General features: G+C 48.7%; 1 protein-coding gene across 2 annotated transcripts in view; it reads left to right on the top strand.

Moving 5' to 3' along the window:
- Positions 1-14969, top strand: part of SLC12A8 (solute carrier family 12 member 8) — a 106640-nt gene extending 91671 nt beyond the window's left edge. For both annotated transcript variants that reach the window (XM_063932776.1, XM_063932775.1), the window contains exons 12-15: positions 969-1066; positions 12293-12410; positions 13971-14031; positions 14225-14969. In XM_063932776.1, coding sequence (XP_063788846.1) covers positions 969-1066; positions 12293-12410; positions 13971-14031; positions 14225-14390 — 443 coding nt within the window. In that variant the 3' untranslated portion in view covers positions 14391-14969. The remainder of the gene's footprint in view (positions 1-968; positions 1067-12292; positions 12411-13970; positions 14032-14224) is intronic.
- Positions 14970-16269: the final 1300 nt, after the last annotated feature.

The raw sequence follows: 16269 nt of genomic DNA, 5'->3' as shown, positions 1-16269 counted from the left end.
CCCCAGAACTCTAGCAGGGTGCTGCGGCCATCGCTCCAAGTAGCTACTGTGGAACCACAAGCACCAGGACGCTGTCACAGCCTCACAAGTCGAGCGACTGGCCCAGCCATCCCAGTGTGCATCCTCACCCCCCGGGCGTTCTCCTGACCTACCAGCCCAGCTGCTGCCTGCTTGGCCACTCCGCTCTCATCCAAGCCCAGGCCTTTGACGTGGGTGGCGATGCGCTGGGTCTTCGTGGTGCTCTTAACTTCCTCGATCTTCATGGTGCTGGCGGCGGGTGAGGTGTGCGGGTCCTCCTGTCCGAACCTAGACAGCGATACAGAGCAGGAATCCCGGCTTCCACAGCGCGTTACCATGCGGTAACCAAGGTTCCAGGAAACACCGCCCCCACACCTCAGGCGCTGACCTCTTTATTGGGCAGCGGATCTGCATCCTGTCTTCGGATAGGATGAATAACATGTCACTCAGCCAACGATCGAACTGCGCTCCCGTCCCCGCCAACCGCACAGACAGCTGAGCGACGGCTCAGCTCTCCAATCATGTATGAATGGAGCAGACTGCCGCTCAGCCATTGGGGCAGCCTACTTCACTCATACGTTATTGGACAGCTGAGCCGTCGCTAAGCTGTCCTGTTTGTACGTCCGCCGCTGCATTGCGGACGGGAACACAGCACCACAGAACGGATTGGAAGAGCGATCCGATCTGTGGTGTGGCAGGGGGCCCTTTTGGAAAGGGGGGCCCGGGGGTACGTATCCCCGGGACCCCCCCCCCCCCCCCCCCCCCCCCTTAATCCAGCTCTGGTGTCGCCTGTAAAACACCCATCCTCACATCCCCCACACCCGGATTGTGATGGTAGTCTGGACTTAGGATGGGGTCGGCACCTAGAAAGGCGATAGGTGGACATTCAGATTCGCGTACACGGATAGAATGTCCCCTTTTTAACTGTCATTTGTTACATTTTCTGACAGATTCCACCATGAAGAAGAAAAGTCCGGAGTTTGAGATTCAGAGTCTCTCCTCATCGTTCTACAGCAAGCTGTGCAATCACTGGGTTTCCTTCCTGGGTGTGAGTATCATATACTGTGTATGTACATATGACGGGGGATCCAATTGTCTGCAAGGTTTTTTTCTGCAGAAAAACCCTGCGCCCACTTTTGGATTACCGCGGGTATTACGTGCTCCCGAAACCCGAGGTATCTAATAAAAAAATTATGCACACAGGGTTTTCTGCTTACAAAAATGTCATCTACTTACTGTTCCGCTGGCCTCCTTTCCATCTTTGCACTAGGGAGGGGGCTGCTTGGTGATGAAGTTCTCCCTGCTGCTGCTTCTTGGGGGGAAGGAGGAGGTCACACACATGGGGGGGGGGGGGGCTCACAGACATGAACACATACTAGCCACTGCTGCAGCATGGTCGTCTGTTCGTATGCGCTCAGTGGGCACTTGACCAAGGGCCTTAGGATTATAAGGGCCCTAGGCTGATAGCTGAGGGTCCCCTCTTTACAGGGGTATCAAATTTTTGAAAATCGTCCCTGGGGAACCGGACATATCCAACTTCAAAGCAGTGGTCCCCATCCAAGCCTGTTAATTGCTCTTCCCAGCCGTATATCTCAGGTTCTGTCTGACTTTAGAGTTTTTCTCAGGGTATACCCCAAAAGCTGGGACTCTCCCCTTTCGGTGGACACTGGCAGCTTGTCTCTACTATGCCCAGAACCAGAGAGATCAGCCTTCCAACAGCCGGTCCCTGCTCCAGCTCCACACGCCTGGTATACAAATTTGTATTTCCGTTGGTGGATTGCTCTGGCTCCTGAACTCTGATCCCCAAGTCTTCAGTACCTCCTGAAAGGTGTCCCCAGTACCTCCTGAAAGGTGTCCCCAGTACCTCCTGAATGGTGTCCCCAGTACCTCCTGAATGGTGTCCCCAGTACCTCCTGAATGGTGTCCCCAGTACCTCCTGAATGGTGGGACCCTTTAGTCTTTTTTTTTTTATCCCATTTTCAGGAACTTGAGATATTTGCAGTCATGCATGCTGCCCCCTCACCAGAAAATTATGAATAATAAGCCCACTCCTCTATCCACCCCTCCCCTACGTATTAAACCCCCCTAACCACCCTGGAAGTCATGTACCGGGGCCCCTCTATTCAGCCCAATGCCCCCTTCTGCAGTTTAGTGTTCTCCCTCCCGCCCCATCTCCCACCTGTGCAGTAAAATAGTAATTAGCAGAAATGACTGCTCCAGGTCCTACATGCTGAGCGGAAGATAGAACACCCCCCTACCGCCCGCGGGTCATCAAAGCTGTCGCTCATAACACCTCCCACCCCTACCGCCCACGGGACATTAAAGCTGCCACTGATAGCACCCCCCACCCCTACCGCTGGAGGACGGGTAGGGGGCCCAGTGCTTTGCTGCGCCCAGGGGCCTACACTGCTGTTAAGACAGCCCTGTGCTGCAGAAGACAGTGCTTCAGAAGGTGAGTAATTACTGAATAAGGGTGCCAGGGTAAGTTCCGGTGATTGTTCCTAAAAATTATGATTTTAGCAATAAATCAGATTTGCTCTGGGGGTATGTGAAAAAAGACGAATCTCTCCAATTGAATAGCTACACCCAGCAGCTGCGGGGAAAAACCAGCTCCGCAGGCTTTTTTATATTGTCCACTTAATCAAATTCCCCCCTCACTGAATTCCCCCCATAGGTTTGCCATAATATCCTTTTAAGCTGTGACACGTATGAATTACACCTGTTCTGTGGCTGGCTAAAGTCAAGTCTGCATTTCACCCTGGCTACCTCCATCAGGGCCGAAACTAGGATTTTCGTCACCCGGGGCAAGGCTGCAATTTGCCCCCCCCCCCCAAACATTGCACTAAATTCTCATATTTTTAGAAATATAATTCCCAATCCTATGCCCCGGTGACCCCCGAACTTGCTGCCACACACAAACCACAACTCCCTCTACCTCCAACCTGCCATTGCACTAACCCCCAACTGTACCTGTCGCTGCATATACTACAAAGCTCCCCCACCCTGGCCTGCCTCTCCCCTGGACCAACTATCACACATACACCCTTATCCCCCAGTACCTGCCAACGACAATAACTTATCCCACCACCCAATGCCACACCTGACCTCCTCCATACAACCCCTCACCTTCAATTCTTGTTTCTTATATAGATTAGTTTATCCTCTACATCCTCATCTTCTTCTCCCAATGCAGTGTGCAGGAGAGGACACATAGAGGCATGCAGTGCCAGCTGAAGTAATAATCGGTGAGCGGAGGGTGGCCAGGGGTGAGCAGAGGGTGCTGTTAGCTGCAGGACACGGGCAGAAAATGGCAGGCCGCCAGGGGTGAGCGGTGGGTGGGGAGCATCAGAACGCAGGCGGTGAGCGGCAGGGGGTGAGCAGCAGGACGCGGGCTGCAGGGTGTGAGCGGCTGGTGGGGAGCAGCAGGACGCGGGCAGTGCGCAGCGGACGGCCGAAGATGAGCGGCAGGCGGGGAGCAGCAGGACATGGAGCAAGCTGCCCAGCATAAAACCAAAGCTATTTACCCTTTTCTGGGAGAGTGTAGCCCAATGAGATCCTAAACATGGTGACAGGTTCAATATAAACATCTTTCTATTCACTTGTGAGCTGGAGATTTCAGCTTATATGTATCCAAACAGTTTTAAAAGTTCCCTGTCTGAGCTACTCTTCCCCTCCTCCACCATACCCTGTTCATTATTCTCTACTGGTGTTACTTCATTACAACAGCAGGAAAATTATTCAAAATGTTTTCAAAGGCTCTTATTACCAATTGGAGATTACTACTGTGACTGTACTATACAATCTGAGTGGAGACCTCTTAACATGTACGTACCCAAATATTGTGAAGTCTCTGCACATCTTTTACAGGCGGCGCCAGAGACTCCCGCCTCCAGCTCCGCGTTCTCTCTAGCCGGGTGTGCGCGTCACGCCACATGCACGTGCGCGTGCGACGTCATGATGTCACACGCGTGATGTGCATGCGCCCGCATCCCGGAACACAGACGAGCCGCGTCTAGTGCTGCTGGCTCCCTACAGCAGGTCAGTAGCTGTCGGGGAGCTAGCGGAAGCTAGTATTCAGTACATACAGACGAACTGGGCTCATTAGCGCCCCCTACAGCCCAGCACCCGGGGCACGTGACCCCCTAGCCCCCCCCCTAGTTTCGGCCCTGCCTCCATCAAAGGTTGCCTCCAACACAATGCCGCTTGTTAGGGCCGGTAATGATGCCGGTAGCATTTGGGACGGTTTAGAGATTTGCTGGCCAGAGAAGTAAGAGATTTGTGCAATTGTTTGATGGCTATTAGAGGCAGCTGATAACAATGGAAATGTGAAGCTATGGCAGTTATATGCTGAGTATAATCCTTGGATGTTATTACATTGAAGATGCAAAGCTACAAAAGTGTATTCACCGGGTGGTGATAATAACAGTGAAAAAGTTTTACTCTTACGTCCTAGAGGATGCTGGGGACTCCGTAAGGACCATGGGGTATAGACGGGCTCCGCAGGAGACATGGGCACTCTAAAGACTTTAGAATGGGTGTGCACTGGCTCCTCCCTCTATGCCCCTCCTCCAGACCTCTGTTAGATCCTGTGCCCAGAGGAGACTGGGTGCACTACAGGGAGCTCTACTGAGTTTCTCTGAAAAATAATTTTGTTAGGTTTTTTATTTTCAGGGAGCAACTGCTGGCAACAGGCTCCCTGCATCGTGGGACTGAGGAGAGAGAAGCAGACCTACTTAACTGATAGGCTCTGCTTCTTAGGCTACTGGACACCATTAGCTCCAGAGGGATTGGAACGCAGGTCTCCCCTCGCCGTTCGTCCCGGAGCCGCGCCGCCATCCTCCTCGCAGAGCCGGAAGATAGAAGCCGGGTGAGTATAAGACGAAAGAAGACATCAAAGGCGGCAGAAGACTTCAGATCTTCTCTGAGGTACCACACACACACACTGCAGGCACGGATGGGTGCAGGGCGCAGGGGGGGCGCCCTGGGCAGCAATAAAAGACCTCTAGGAGTGGCTAAAAGGCATATATAAGCTGAGGTGGCAACATATATTAAATCCCCCGCCAGTATTAAACAAATTGAGCGGGACCGAAGCCTGCCGCTGAGGGGACGGAGCTTGATCCCACAGCACTAACCAGCGCCATTTTCTCCACAGCACATGCAGAGAAGCTGGCTCCCCGGACTCTTCCCTGCTGAACACGGTGACACAGGGCAAAAAAGAGGGGGGGGGGGACTTGTAAGGCGCAGTGAGTGTATAGATATATACAGCTAGTCATTGATAATGTCGATTATCTTACAGGAAAGAAAGCTATACCTTATACGCACTTAGAATACACTTTCCCATGGAGCCGCTGCGGCCGCTAAACTTAGTACACGGACTTTATACACTGTTTGCATACGGAGTCCCGTATCACTGTACGGACTTAGCGTACAAACGCCGCGCTGGGGGTACAAAGTACACAGAGCGCGCACACACCCAGAGATACACTTTAAACCTTCACAGTAATGCAATACAATGATAAAACACTTTAAACCTTAGCAGGGCAATGAAGACACGACACCAATTGTGATTTAACCGCTGGGTTCCGACACCACAGTGGATTATTGCTGAAAAGGGGTTACAGTACAAATAATACAATACAATATAACAGAGTAAATGGCTACATTCAATGGTACATACTTGAGTAGATTCGCTTGTGCTTCCCGGCCCGGTCCTCGGTCATCAAATAGATAACTTTGTGAGTCTTGTGATTTACCAGGCCAGAAGCAGGCTCTCTTTATACACTTCTTCCAAAAGCAATACAATAGATACTGTAATCCCTTTGTCCATTGGACACAGGGATGCACTTTTACAGTACAGGAGAGGTCATAGGTCGGTTTGAATAGGTAGGCGATGTCTTTCCCAACTGCTCTTGTGGGTGGTCTCCTTTGGATTCCCGCCGCATACATAATGTACAGTAAATACAGTTTATATCTATACAGGTTGAGTATCCCTTATCCAAAATGCTTGGGACCAGACATATTTTGGATATGGGATTTTTACGTATTTTGGAATAATTGCATAACATAATGAGATATCATGGTGATGGGACCTAAATATAAGCACAGAATGCATTTATGTAACATATACACCTTATACACACAGCCTGAAGGTAATTTTAGCCAATATGTTTTATAACTTTGTGCATTAAACAAATTGAGTATACATTCACACAATTCATTTATGTTTCATATACACCTTATACACACAGCCTGAAGGTCATTTAATACGATATTTTTAATAACTTTGTGTATTAAACAAACTTTGTGTACATTGAGTCATAAAAAAACAAAGGTTTCACTATCTCACACTCACTCAAAAAAGTCCGTATTTCGGAATATTCCGTATTTCGGAATATTTGGATATGGGATACTCAACCTGTATTCTGCTTCTGCACATAACTATCCGCAGGAACATGTGATCTTCCTCAAACCAACACCGGAATGTTACTCTTAAAATACCCTACAGCTGGATACCAAACACCACCTTATAACCTTGTTCTGTCCCCTCCTATTCTGTAAAGGTGAATCCCTTTTTTCTGAAACCATTTAAACTGTTGTTTCTTTCATATGTGGTGCAGGGGGATTATGTGTACATTGTGCACTATTTGGATTAAATATGTAATGTGTTTTGATAGCTCTCCATGCGTTCACAAACTCTACCGTAAATACCCATACCACGCGCTGATGCGCAGGACCACGGGAGCAACCATACGCAAATTGCGGATATGTGCACGCACGGCAGAACAAGTACACGCGCAGAGGCCATCTGTGTGTGGTTTGTACGTGATGTGTGTACTGCAATATTTTTCGACTTTGACATCATATAAAAGCGCTGTTATCTGGGACTTTGGTTTCCAGTGTCAGTTGGCGCTGGGTGTGTGCTGGCATACACTCTCTCTCTGGTTTCCAGTGTCAGTTGGCGCTGGGTGTGTGCTGGCATACTCTCTCTCTGTCTCTCCAAAGGGCCTTATTGGGGAACTGTCTCCATATAAATATATCCCTGTGTGTGTGTGGGTGTCGGTTACGCGTGTGTTGGCATGTCTGAAGCGGAAGGCTCATCTAAGGAGGAGGTGGAGCAGATGATTGTGGTGTCTCCGTCGGCAACGCCGACACCTGATTGGTTGGACATGTGGAATGTTTTAAATGCAAATGTGACTTTGTTACATAAGAGATTAGACCACAGGTTCTCAAACTTGGTCCTCAGGACCCCACACGGTGCATGTTTTGCAGGTCTCCTCACAAAATCACAAGTGAAATAATTAGCTCCACCTGTGGACCTTTTAAAATGTGTCAGTGAGTAATTAATACACCTGTCCACCTGCTGGGTTACCTGCAAAACATGCACTGTGTGGGGTCCTGAGGACCGAGTTTGAGAACCACTGGATTAGACAAAGCAGAGTCTAGGGATAATACAGGGAGTCAATCAATGGCTTTGACTGTGTCACAGGGCCCTTCAGGGTCTCAAAAACGTCCCCTATCCCAAATAGCAAACACTGATACCTACATGGATTCTGACTCCAGTGTCGACTACGATGATGCGAGGTTACACCCAAGGATGGCCAAAAGCATTCATTATATGATTATTGCAATAAAAGATGTTTTGCATATCACAAAAGACCCCTCTGTCCCTGACACGAGGGTACACATGTATAAGGAGAAGAAACCTGAGGTAACCTTTCCCCCATCTCATGAGCTGATTGCGTTATTTGAAAAGGCTTGGGAATCTCCAGACAAGAAACTGCAGATTCACAAGAGGATTCTTATGGCGCATCCTTTCCCTGTACAGGACAGGTTACGGTGGGAATCCTCGCCCAGGGTGGACAAGGCTTTAATGCGCTTATCCAAGAAGGTGGCGCTACCGTCTCCAGACACGGCAGCCCTCGAGGATCCTGCTGATCGCAGACAGGAAAAGACTTTAAAATCAATATATACACATACGGGTGCTTTACTCAGACCGGCAATAGCATCAGCTTGGGTTTGTAGCGCTGTAGCAGCTTGGACAGATACCTTGTCAGCTGATATTAATACCCTAGATAGGGATGCCATTTTATTGACCTTAGGTCACATTAAAGAAGCAGTCTTATATATGAGAGATGCTCAGAGAGACGTTGGCCTGCTAGGTTCGAGAGCCAATGCCATGGCCGTTTCTGCTAGGCGAGTACTGTGGACCCGCTAATGGACGGGTGATGCCGACTCAAAAAGGCATATGGAAGTTTTGCCTTACAAGGGTGAAGTTTTATTTGGGGAAGGTCTCACGGACCTGGTTTCCACAGCTACTGCGGGAAAATCTACCTTTTTGCCTTATGTTCCACTACAGCAAAAGGAAACACGACAGTATCAAATGCAGTCCTTTCGGTCGCATAAGTCCAGAAGAGGTCGGGGATCTTCCTTCCTCGCCAGAGGTAAGGGTAGAGGGAAAAGAGCTCCAGCTACGGCTAGTTCCCAGGAGCAGAAGTCCTCACCATCTTCTTCTAAATCCACCGCATGACGCTGGGGCTCCACTAAGGGAGTCCGCGCCAGTGGGGGCACGTCTTCGACTTTTCAGCCACGTCTGGGTTCAGTCGGACGTGGATACTTGGGTGTTGGAAATTGTATCCCAAGGCTACAAGCTGGAATTCGAAGACGTGCCTCCTCGCCGATTCTTCAAATCGGCTTTACCAGCTTCTCCCCCAGAGAGGTAGATAGTTTTAGCTGCAATTCAAAAGCTGTGTCAACAGCAAGTGATTATCAAGGTTCCCCTAATTCAACAGGGAAAAGGGTACTATTCAACCCTGTTTGTGGTCCCGAAACCGGATGGCTCGGTCAGACCCATTCTAAACTTAAAATCCCTAAACCTGTACTTAAGACGGTTCAAATTCAAGATGGAATCGCTCAGGGTGGTTATCTCAAGCCTGGAAGGGGGGGATTTTATGGTGTCACTAGACATAAAGGATGCATACCTTCACGTCCCCATATATCCTCCTCATCAGGCATACCTGAGATTCGCTGTACAGGACTGTCATTACCAGTTTCAGATGTTGCCGTTTGGGCTGTCCACGGCCCCGAGGGTTTTCACCAAGGTGATGGCGGAAATGATGGTGCTCCTGCGCAGGCAAGGAGTCACAATTATCCCGTACTTGGACGATCTCCTGATAAAAGTGAGATCAAAGGAACAGTTGCAGAAAAGTGTGTTGCTCTTCCTGAGAGTGCTACAACAACATGGCTGGATTCTAAATCTACCAAAGTCACAGTTGGTTCCTACGACTCGGCTGTCGTTCTTAGGCATGATTCTGGACACATAACAAAAGAGGGTTTTTCTCCCGATGGAAAAAGCCCAGGAACTCCAGAACATGGTCAGAGACCTGTTAAAACCGACGGTGGCGACTTACGAGGCCATCCCCTTCGGCAGGTTTCATGCGAGGACTTTTCAGTGGGACCTTCTGGACAATTCGTCCGGGTCCCATCTTCAAATACATCAGAAAATAACCTTGTCCCCCAGGGCCAGGGTGTCTCTCCTGTGGTGGCTGCAGAGTGCTCACCTTCTAGAGGGTCGCAGGTTCGGCATTCAAGACTGGGTTATGGTGACCACGGACGCGAGCCTCAGAGGATGGGGAGCAGTCACACAGGGAAGGAATTTTCAGGGACCATGGTCAAGCCAGGAGGCTTGTCTACACATCAACATACTGGAATTAAGGGCCATATACAACGGCCTTCGACAAGCGGAATATCTTCTTCGCGACCTACCGGTTCTGATTCAATCAGACAACGTCACAGCTGTGGCTCATGTAAACCGCCAAGGCGAGACAAGGAGCAGAGTGGCAATGGCGGAAGCCACCAGGATTCTGCGCTGGGCAGAAAATCACATAAGCACTCTGTCAGCGGGATTCATTCCGGGAGTGGACAACTGGGAAGCAGACTTCCTCAGCAGACACGATCTCCATCCAGGAGAGTGGGGACTTCATCAAGAAGTTTTTGCAGAGATAACAAGTCTTTGGGGACTTCCTCAAATAGACATGATGGCGTCACGCCTCAACAAGAAGCTTCGGAGGTATTGTGCCAGGTCAAGGGACCCTCAGGCAGTAGCGGTGGACGCCTTGGTGACACCATGAGTGTTTCAGTTGGTCTATGTGTTCCCTCCTCTTCCTCTCATCTCAAAAATATTGAGAATCATAAGACGAAAAAGAGTGCAGACAATATTCATTGTTCCAGATTGGCCTCGAAGGGCCTGGTATTCAGATCTTCAGGAGATGCTTACAGAAGATCCATGGCCTCTTCCTCTCAGGGAGGACCTGTTGCAGCAGGGGCCCTGCGTGTTCTAAGACTTACCGCGGTTACGTTTGACAGCATGGCAGTTGAACACCGAATCCTAGCTGGGAAAGATATTATGGAGGAAGTCATCCCTACTCTGATAAAGGCTAGGAAGGAGGTGACGGCAAAACATTATCACCGTATTTGGAGGAAGTATGTATCTTGGTGTAAAGCCAAGAATGCTCCTACGGAAGATTTCCACTTGGGCCGTTTTCTCCACTTTCTGCAGACAGGAGTGGATATGGGCCTAAAGTTAGGCTCCATTAAGGTACAGATTTCGGCCCTGTCTATATTCTTCCAGAAGGAATTGGCATCTCTCCCAGAAGTCCAGACTTTTGTAAAGGGAGTGCTGCACATCCAGCCTCCTTTTGTGCCCCCAGTGGCACCATGGGACCTTAACGTAGTGTTACAGTTCCTAAAATGTCACTGGTTTGAGCCTCTTAAAACAGTTGAATTAAAATTTCTCACTTAGAAGGTGGTCATGTTATTGGCCTTGGCATCTGCAAGGCGAGTGTCCGAATTGGCGGCCTTGTCTCAAAGAGGCCCTATCTTATTTTCCATGTGGATAGAGCTGAGTTGAGGACTCGTCCTCATTTTTTTGCCTAAGGTGGTGTCGTCATTTCATATGAACCAACCTATAGTGGTGCCTGTGGCTACGGGAGACTTGGAGGATTGCAAGTCCCTTGATGTGGTCAGGGCCTTAAAAATGTACGTAGCCAGGACGGCTCGGATTAGGAAAACAGAGGCACTGTTTGTCCTGTATGCAGCCAACAAAGTTGGCGTTCCTGCTTCTAAGCAGACTATTGCTCGCTGGATCTGTAACACGATTCAGCAGGCTCATTCTATGGCTGGATTGCCGTTACCAAATTCGGTAAAGGCCCATTCCACTAGGAAGGTGGGCTCTTCTTGGGCGGCTGGCCAAGGGGTCTCTGCATTACAGCTTTGCCGAGCGGCTACTTGGTCGGGTTCAAACACTTTTGCTAAATTCTACAAGTTTGATACCCTGGCTCATGAGGACCTCATGTTTGCTCAATCGGTGCTGCAGAGTCAGCCGCACTCTCCCGCCCGTTTTGGAGCTTTGGTATAATCCCCATGGTCCTTTACGGAGTACCCAGCATCCTCTAGGACAGGGGTTCTCAAACTCGGTCCTCAAGGGCACACACAGTGCATGTTTTGCAGGTCTCCTCACAGAATCACAAGTGAAATAATTTGCTCCACCTGAGGACCTTTTACAATGTATCAGTGAGTAATTAATACACCTGTGCACCTGCTGGGTTACCTGCAAAACATGCATTGTGTGTGCCCTTGAGGACCGAGTTTGAGAACCCCTGCTCTAGGACGTAAGAGAAAATAAGATTTTAAACCTACCGGTAAATCTTTTTCTCCTAGTCCGTAGAGGATGCTGGGTGCCCGTCCCAGTGCAGACATATTTCTGCATGACTTGCATGTAGTTGTTGCTTACATAAGGGTTATGTTACAGTTAAGATCAGTCGTTGACTGATACTGTTTTCTTCATGCTGTTAACTGGTTGCGTATATTCCATGTTGTACGGTGTGGATGGTGTGGGCTGGTATGAATCTTGCCCTTAGCTTAACAAAAATCCTTTCCTCGTACTGTCCGTCTCCTCTGGGCACAGTTCTTTAACTGGGGTCTAGAGGAGGGGCATAGAGGGAGGAGCCAGTGCACACCCATCTAAAGTTCTTTATAGTGCCCATGTCTCCTGCGGAGCCCGTCTATACCCCATGGTCCTTACGGAGTCCCCAGCATCCTCTACGGACTAGGAGAAAAAGATTTACCGGTAGGTTTAAAATCTTATTTTCTGCAATTTGTCAATTTTGTGATATAATATTTAACACTAAAAGTGTGGTTAGTCTTTAATCCTGTGCAGTTAATATTCAGTGTTGTTAATTGCTTTATTATACTGGTCTTTGTTCTTCCTTCCCGGTAGGCCATCCTCTCCCTCGTTATAATGTTTGTGATTCAGTGGATCTACGCATTGGTAAATATCGGTGTAGCCGTAATTCTGTATATCTACATTGGAAGGGTGAGCCCGGGCTTAAACCCAGGTATGTACCCGAGACTTGTAGCCCAGAATGCGTCCGGTGATTACCCGGATTTACATACTTTGTTATCCTCAGGCTGCGTGGTTGTGTCCTGGATAATAAGTATACTATACGGCCAATGGTAAATAATTTGTAGCAAATGTTGTTTAAAGTATCATTTCAATGAAAAACTTATTTTTAGCTAATATTTCCCCAAATTGAAGGAACTCTGGGGCCCCATGTTTAGGGCGATATAACGCCTTACGTTTCTCACATAATCCAGTTTCATCTCCAGCCACTCTGATTGGACAGCTCTGACAGAGCACTGCGACCCCGGGGTCCGGTGACAGATCCGCCCGCTAGGAGTACAGTGAGCATGAAAGATCATGCAAATAGGGAGAATAAGCTTATTTTGCTCTCAATCATTAACCCATCCCTCAGGTGTAGGTGTTCTTCTATTTTCCACTTGGCGAGCCACAAGTTACTAATTAGCAATGAGCAATGGTGTATGGGGTTAATTCAGACCTGATCGCTAGGCTGCGTTTTCGTACAGCGGGCCTAAACTGCGCATGCGTATGCACCGCAATGCGTCGGCGCGTCACATGGGTACAAAGCGGATCGCCGCTCAGTGATGGGGTGTGCGAAGAATCCATTCACACGGGCGTTCGCAAGGAGATTGACAGGAAGAGGGCGTTTGTGATCAGGTCTGAATAACCCCCTATGTGCAATGGGGATCAGTGTGTGTGTGTGTGTGTGTGTGTGTGTGTGTTGGCGGGGGCAGGGGCGGCACAATGTGGCTCCTTTAGCAAACACAAAGACCCTCTAGACCAGTGTTTCCCAACCGCGGTCCTCAAGGCACACTAACAGTCCTTGTTTTAGTGATATCCAGGCTTGAACACAGGTGACTTAATTAGTACCTCAGTTATGTTGATTTAACCGTCTGTGCTGAAGCCTGGATATCACTAAAACCTGCACTGTTGGTGTGCCTTGAGGACCGTGGTTGGGATTGCCTGCTCTAGACACCTTCTTCGGCCGTGAGCAGAAACCCAGCTACAGACGCACATCCCGCGGAGCCATTCTCACAGCTTCTCACTGTTAATTGTATCATCCCTTTGTTTGTATCTCTGTTCCTCCGTTACTGCCCTTGTCTACCATTAATTAATTAGTGGTGGGAGGAGAGCAGCTGTCTGACACATGATGATTAAACTTCATTATTTCTAATTGACACATAGGGGGGTATTCAATTGTTTGAAAAGTCAGTTGGGTGTCTATCTAATAGACAGGAAAAAACAGACACCAAACCGACTTTTCAAACAATTGAATATCCCCCCCATAATAATTTATATAAGCTGCTTTTTACTTCATTTCATTATTACATCCTTTAATGTGTGCCTCAGACTCTCTCCAGGGCTACTGACAGGTGAATTACTGTCTTTACCTGGACTCAGGTGTGTGATCTGTGAGCTATGCATTGGCGCGGCCGCTCCTGGCATTACCTGTCTCCTTGCTGGCCGGTGTCACCCGGATTTGGTGCTTCCTTCTCTGTGGCGTCTCTCTCACAATGTATCACTCTCGCCATTGTAGGGGCTGCTGCCAACTTCAGCTTCTTTGCGTGGATACAGTTATTGGCCACAACAATCTGCAGGTTTGTGTCATTCTTACATCACTGTGTCGCACTGTAGCGAACGTCATCCGTAATCTAGGAATTAAAACCGAACCGTGGTGTTAATCAGATCCACCCAGAATGATATTACCTCGGCATCACTACTTCTGCTGTGTGCGCCACATACAATATAGCGGCCTTATCACACGTTTACCTGACGCCTCTCTCTCCGCAGAAGGAAGCCTTCACACGAGGAGCGGTTTGTGGTGACACCAACCTTTGGTTGCGTTGGGATGGAGACTATGCAGCTAACGGAAGAGAACGCCGACTTTGCATCGCGGGGACGGTTCCACCATTCCTCTGTCATTAGTAAGGGGCACTTTGTTAACCAGTTTCACTAGAACAGGCTTTTCTGGGAGCAGAGCCGCGCTGAGCGAATAGCATGCGCCAAAGGAGGAGCCAGGGCGCTGCACCGGGGTAAGGAAAGTCACGGAAATTGTTGGCGAGAGGGGACAGAGACCGGCCTCCGTATCTGCTGCTTCGGGAATTGATAATGATGGTGAATATTGAGACTGCACATGCTAATTTAGGGTTACCCCCTATAAATGCCCACACGCTGAAGGGGGTGGTGGATATAAACTCTGCTGTAGACTGGACATTAGCCACCCCCTCCGCCCACCAGGAGTGAAATGTCAGATGTGTCGCTGGAGGACTCATTTCCGGAGACACTCAAAAGAAAATCTATTTAACCTGAACAAAGGAACCTGATGTATATGGCAGTGTGCACTGTGTCACTCACATATAAAGTGTTTTCAGGTGTTTTACAGATACAGGAGTATACAGGATTTATCCACATTGGTCGTCTGTTATGTGTCTTCAGACAGTGGCAGCAACTGGGAATTATAATCTCCTGGGTGAATTTGTCAAAATCAACCATCAGTCTGTTCATTAAACACTTCTCGCGTGACGCTGACATAGAATACGTCTCTCTGATACAGTCTCACGTGACGCTGACATAGGCCCTCATTCCGAGTTGTTCGCTCGCAAGCTGCTTTTAGCAGCTTTGCACACGCTAAGCCGCCGCCTACTGGGAGTGAATCTTAGCATAGTAGATTTGCGAACGAAAGATTAGCAGATTTGCAAATAGAAATTTCTTAGCAGTTTCTGAGTAGCTCAAGACTTACTCTGCCACTGCGATCAGTTCAGTCAGTTTAGTTCCTGGTTTGACGTCACAAACACACCCAGCGTTCACCCAGACACTCCCCCGTTTTTCCAGCCACTCCCGCGTTTTTCCCAGAAACGGCAGCGTTTTTTCGCACACACCCATAAAACGGCCAGTTTCCGCCCAGAAACACCCACTTCCTGTCAATCACACTCCGATCACCAGAACGAAGAAAAAACCTCGTAATGCCGTGAGTAAAATACCTAACTTAATAGCAAATTTACTTGGCGCAGTCGCACTGCGGACGTTGCGCATGCGCATTAGCGACTAATCGCTCCATTGCGAATAAAAAATAACGAGCGATCAACTCGGAATGACCACCATAGAATACGTCTCTCTGATACAGTCTCACGTGACGCTGACATAGAATACGTCTCTCTGATACAGTCTCGCGTGACGCTGACATAGAATACGTCTCTCTGATACAGTCTCACGTGACGCTGACATAGAATACGTCTCTCTGATACAGTCTCACGTGACGCTGACATAGAATACGTCTCTCTGATACAGTCTCACGTGACGCTGACATAGAATACGTCTCTCTGATAGTCTCACGTGACGCTGACATAGAATACGTCTCTCTGATAGTCTCACGTGACGCTGACATAGAATACGTCTCTCTGATACAGTATCACGTGATGCTGGCATAGAATACGTCTCTCTCTTGCAGTCACGTGACGCTGGCATAGAATACGTCTCTCTTGCAGTCACGTGACGCTGACATAGAATACATCTCTCTGATACAGTATCACGTGACGCTGACATAGAATACGTCTCTCTGATACAGTATCACGTGATGCTGACATAGAATACGTCTCTGATACAGTCTCACGTGACGCTGACATAGAATACGTCTCTCTCTTGCAGTCACGTGACGCTGACATAGAATACGTCTCTGATACAGTATCACGTGACGCTGACATAGAATACGTCTCTCTGTTGCAGTCACGTGACGCTGGCATAGAATACGTCTCTCTGATACAGTCTCACGTGACGCTGACATAGAATACGTCTCTCTGATAGTCTCACGTGACGCTGACATAGAATACGTCTCTCTG

The sequence above is a fragment of the Pseudophryne corroboree genome, chromosome 7 (assembly GCF_028390025.1).
Source record: "Pseudophryne corroboree isolate aPseCor3 chromosome 7, aPseCor3.hap2, whole genome shotgun sequence".
In the NCBI taxonomy this organism is placed as follows: domain Eukaryota; kingdom Metazoa; phylum Chordata; class Amphibia; order Anura; family Myobatrachidae; genus Pseudophryne; species Pseudophryne corroboree.
This window is presented reverse-complemented; position numbering and strand designations above follow the sequence as displayed.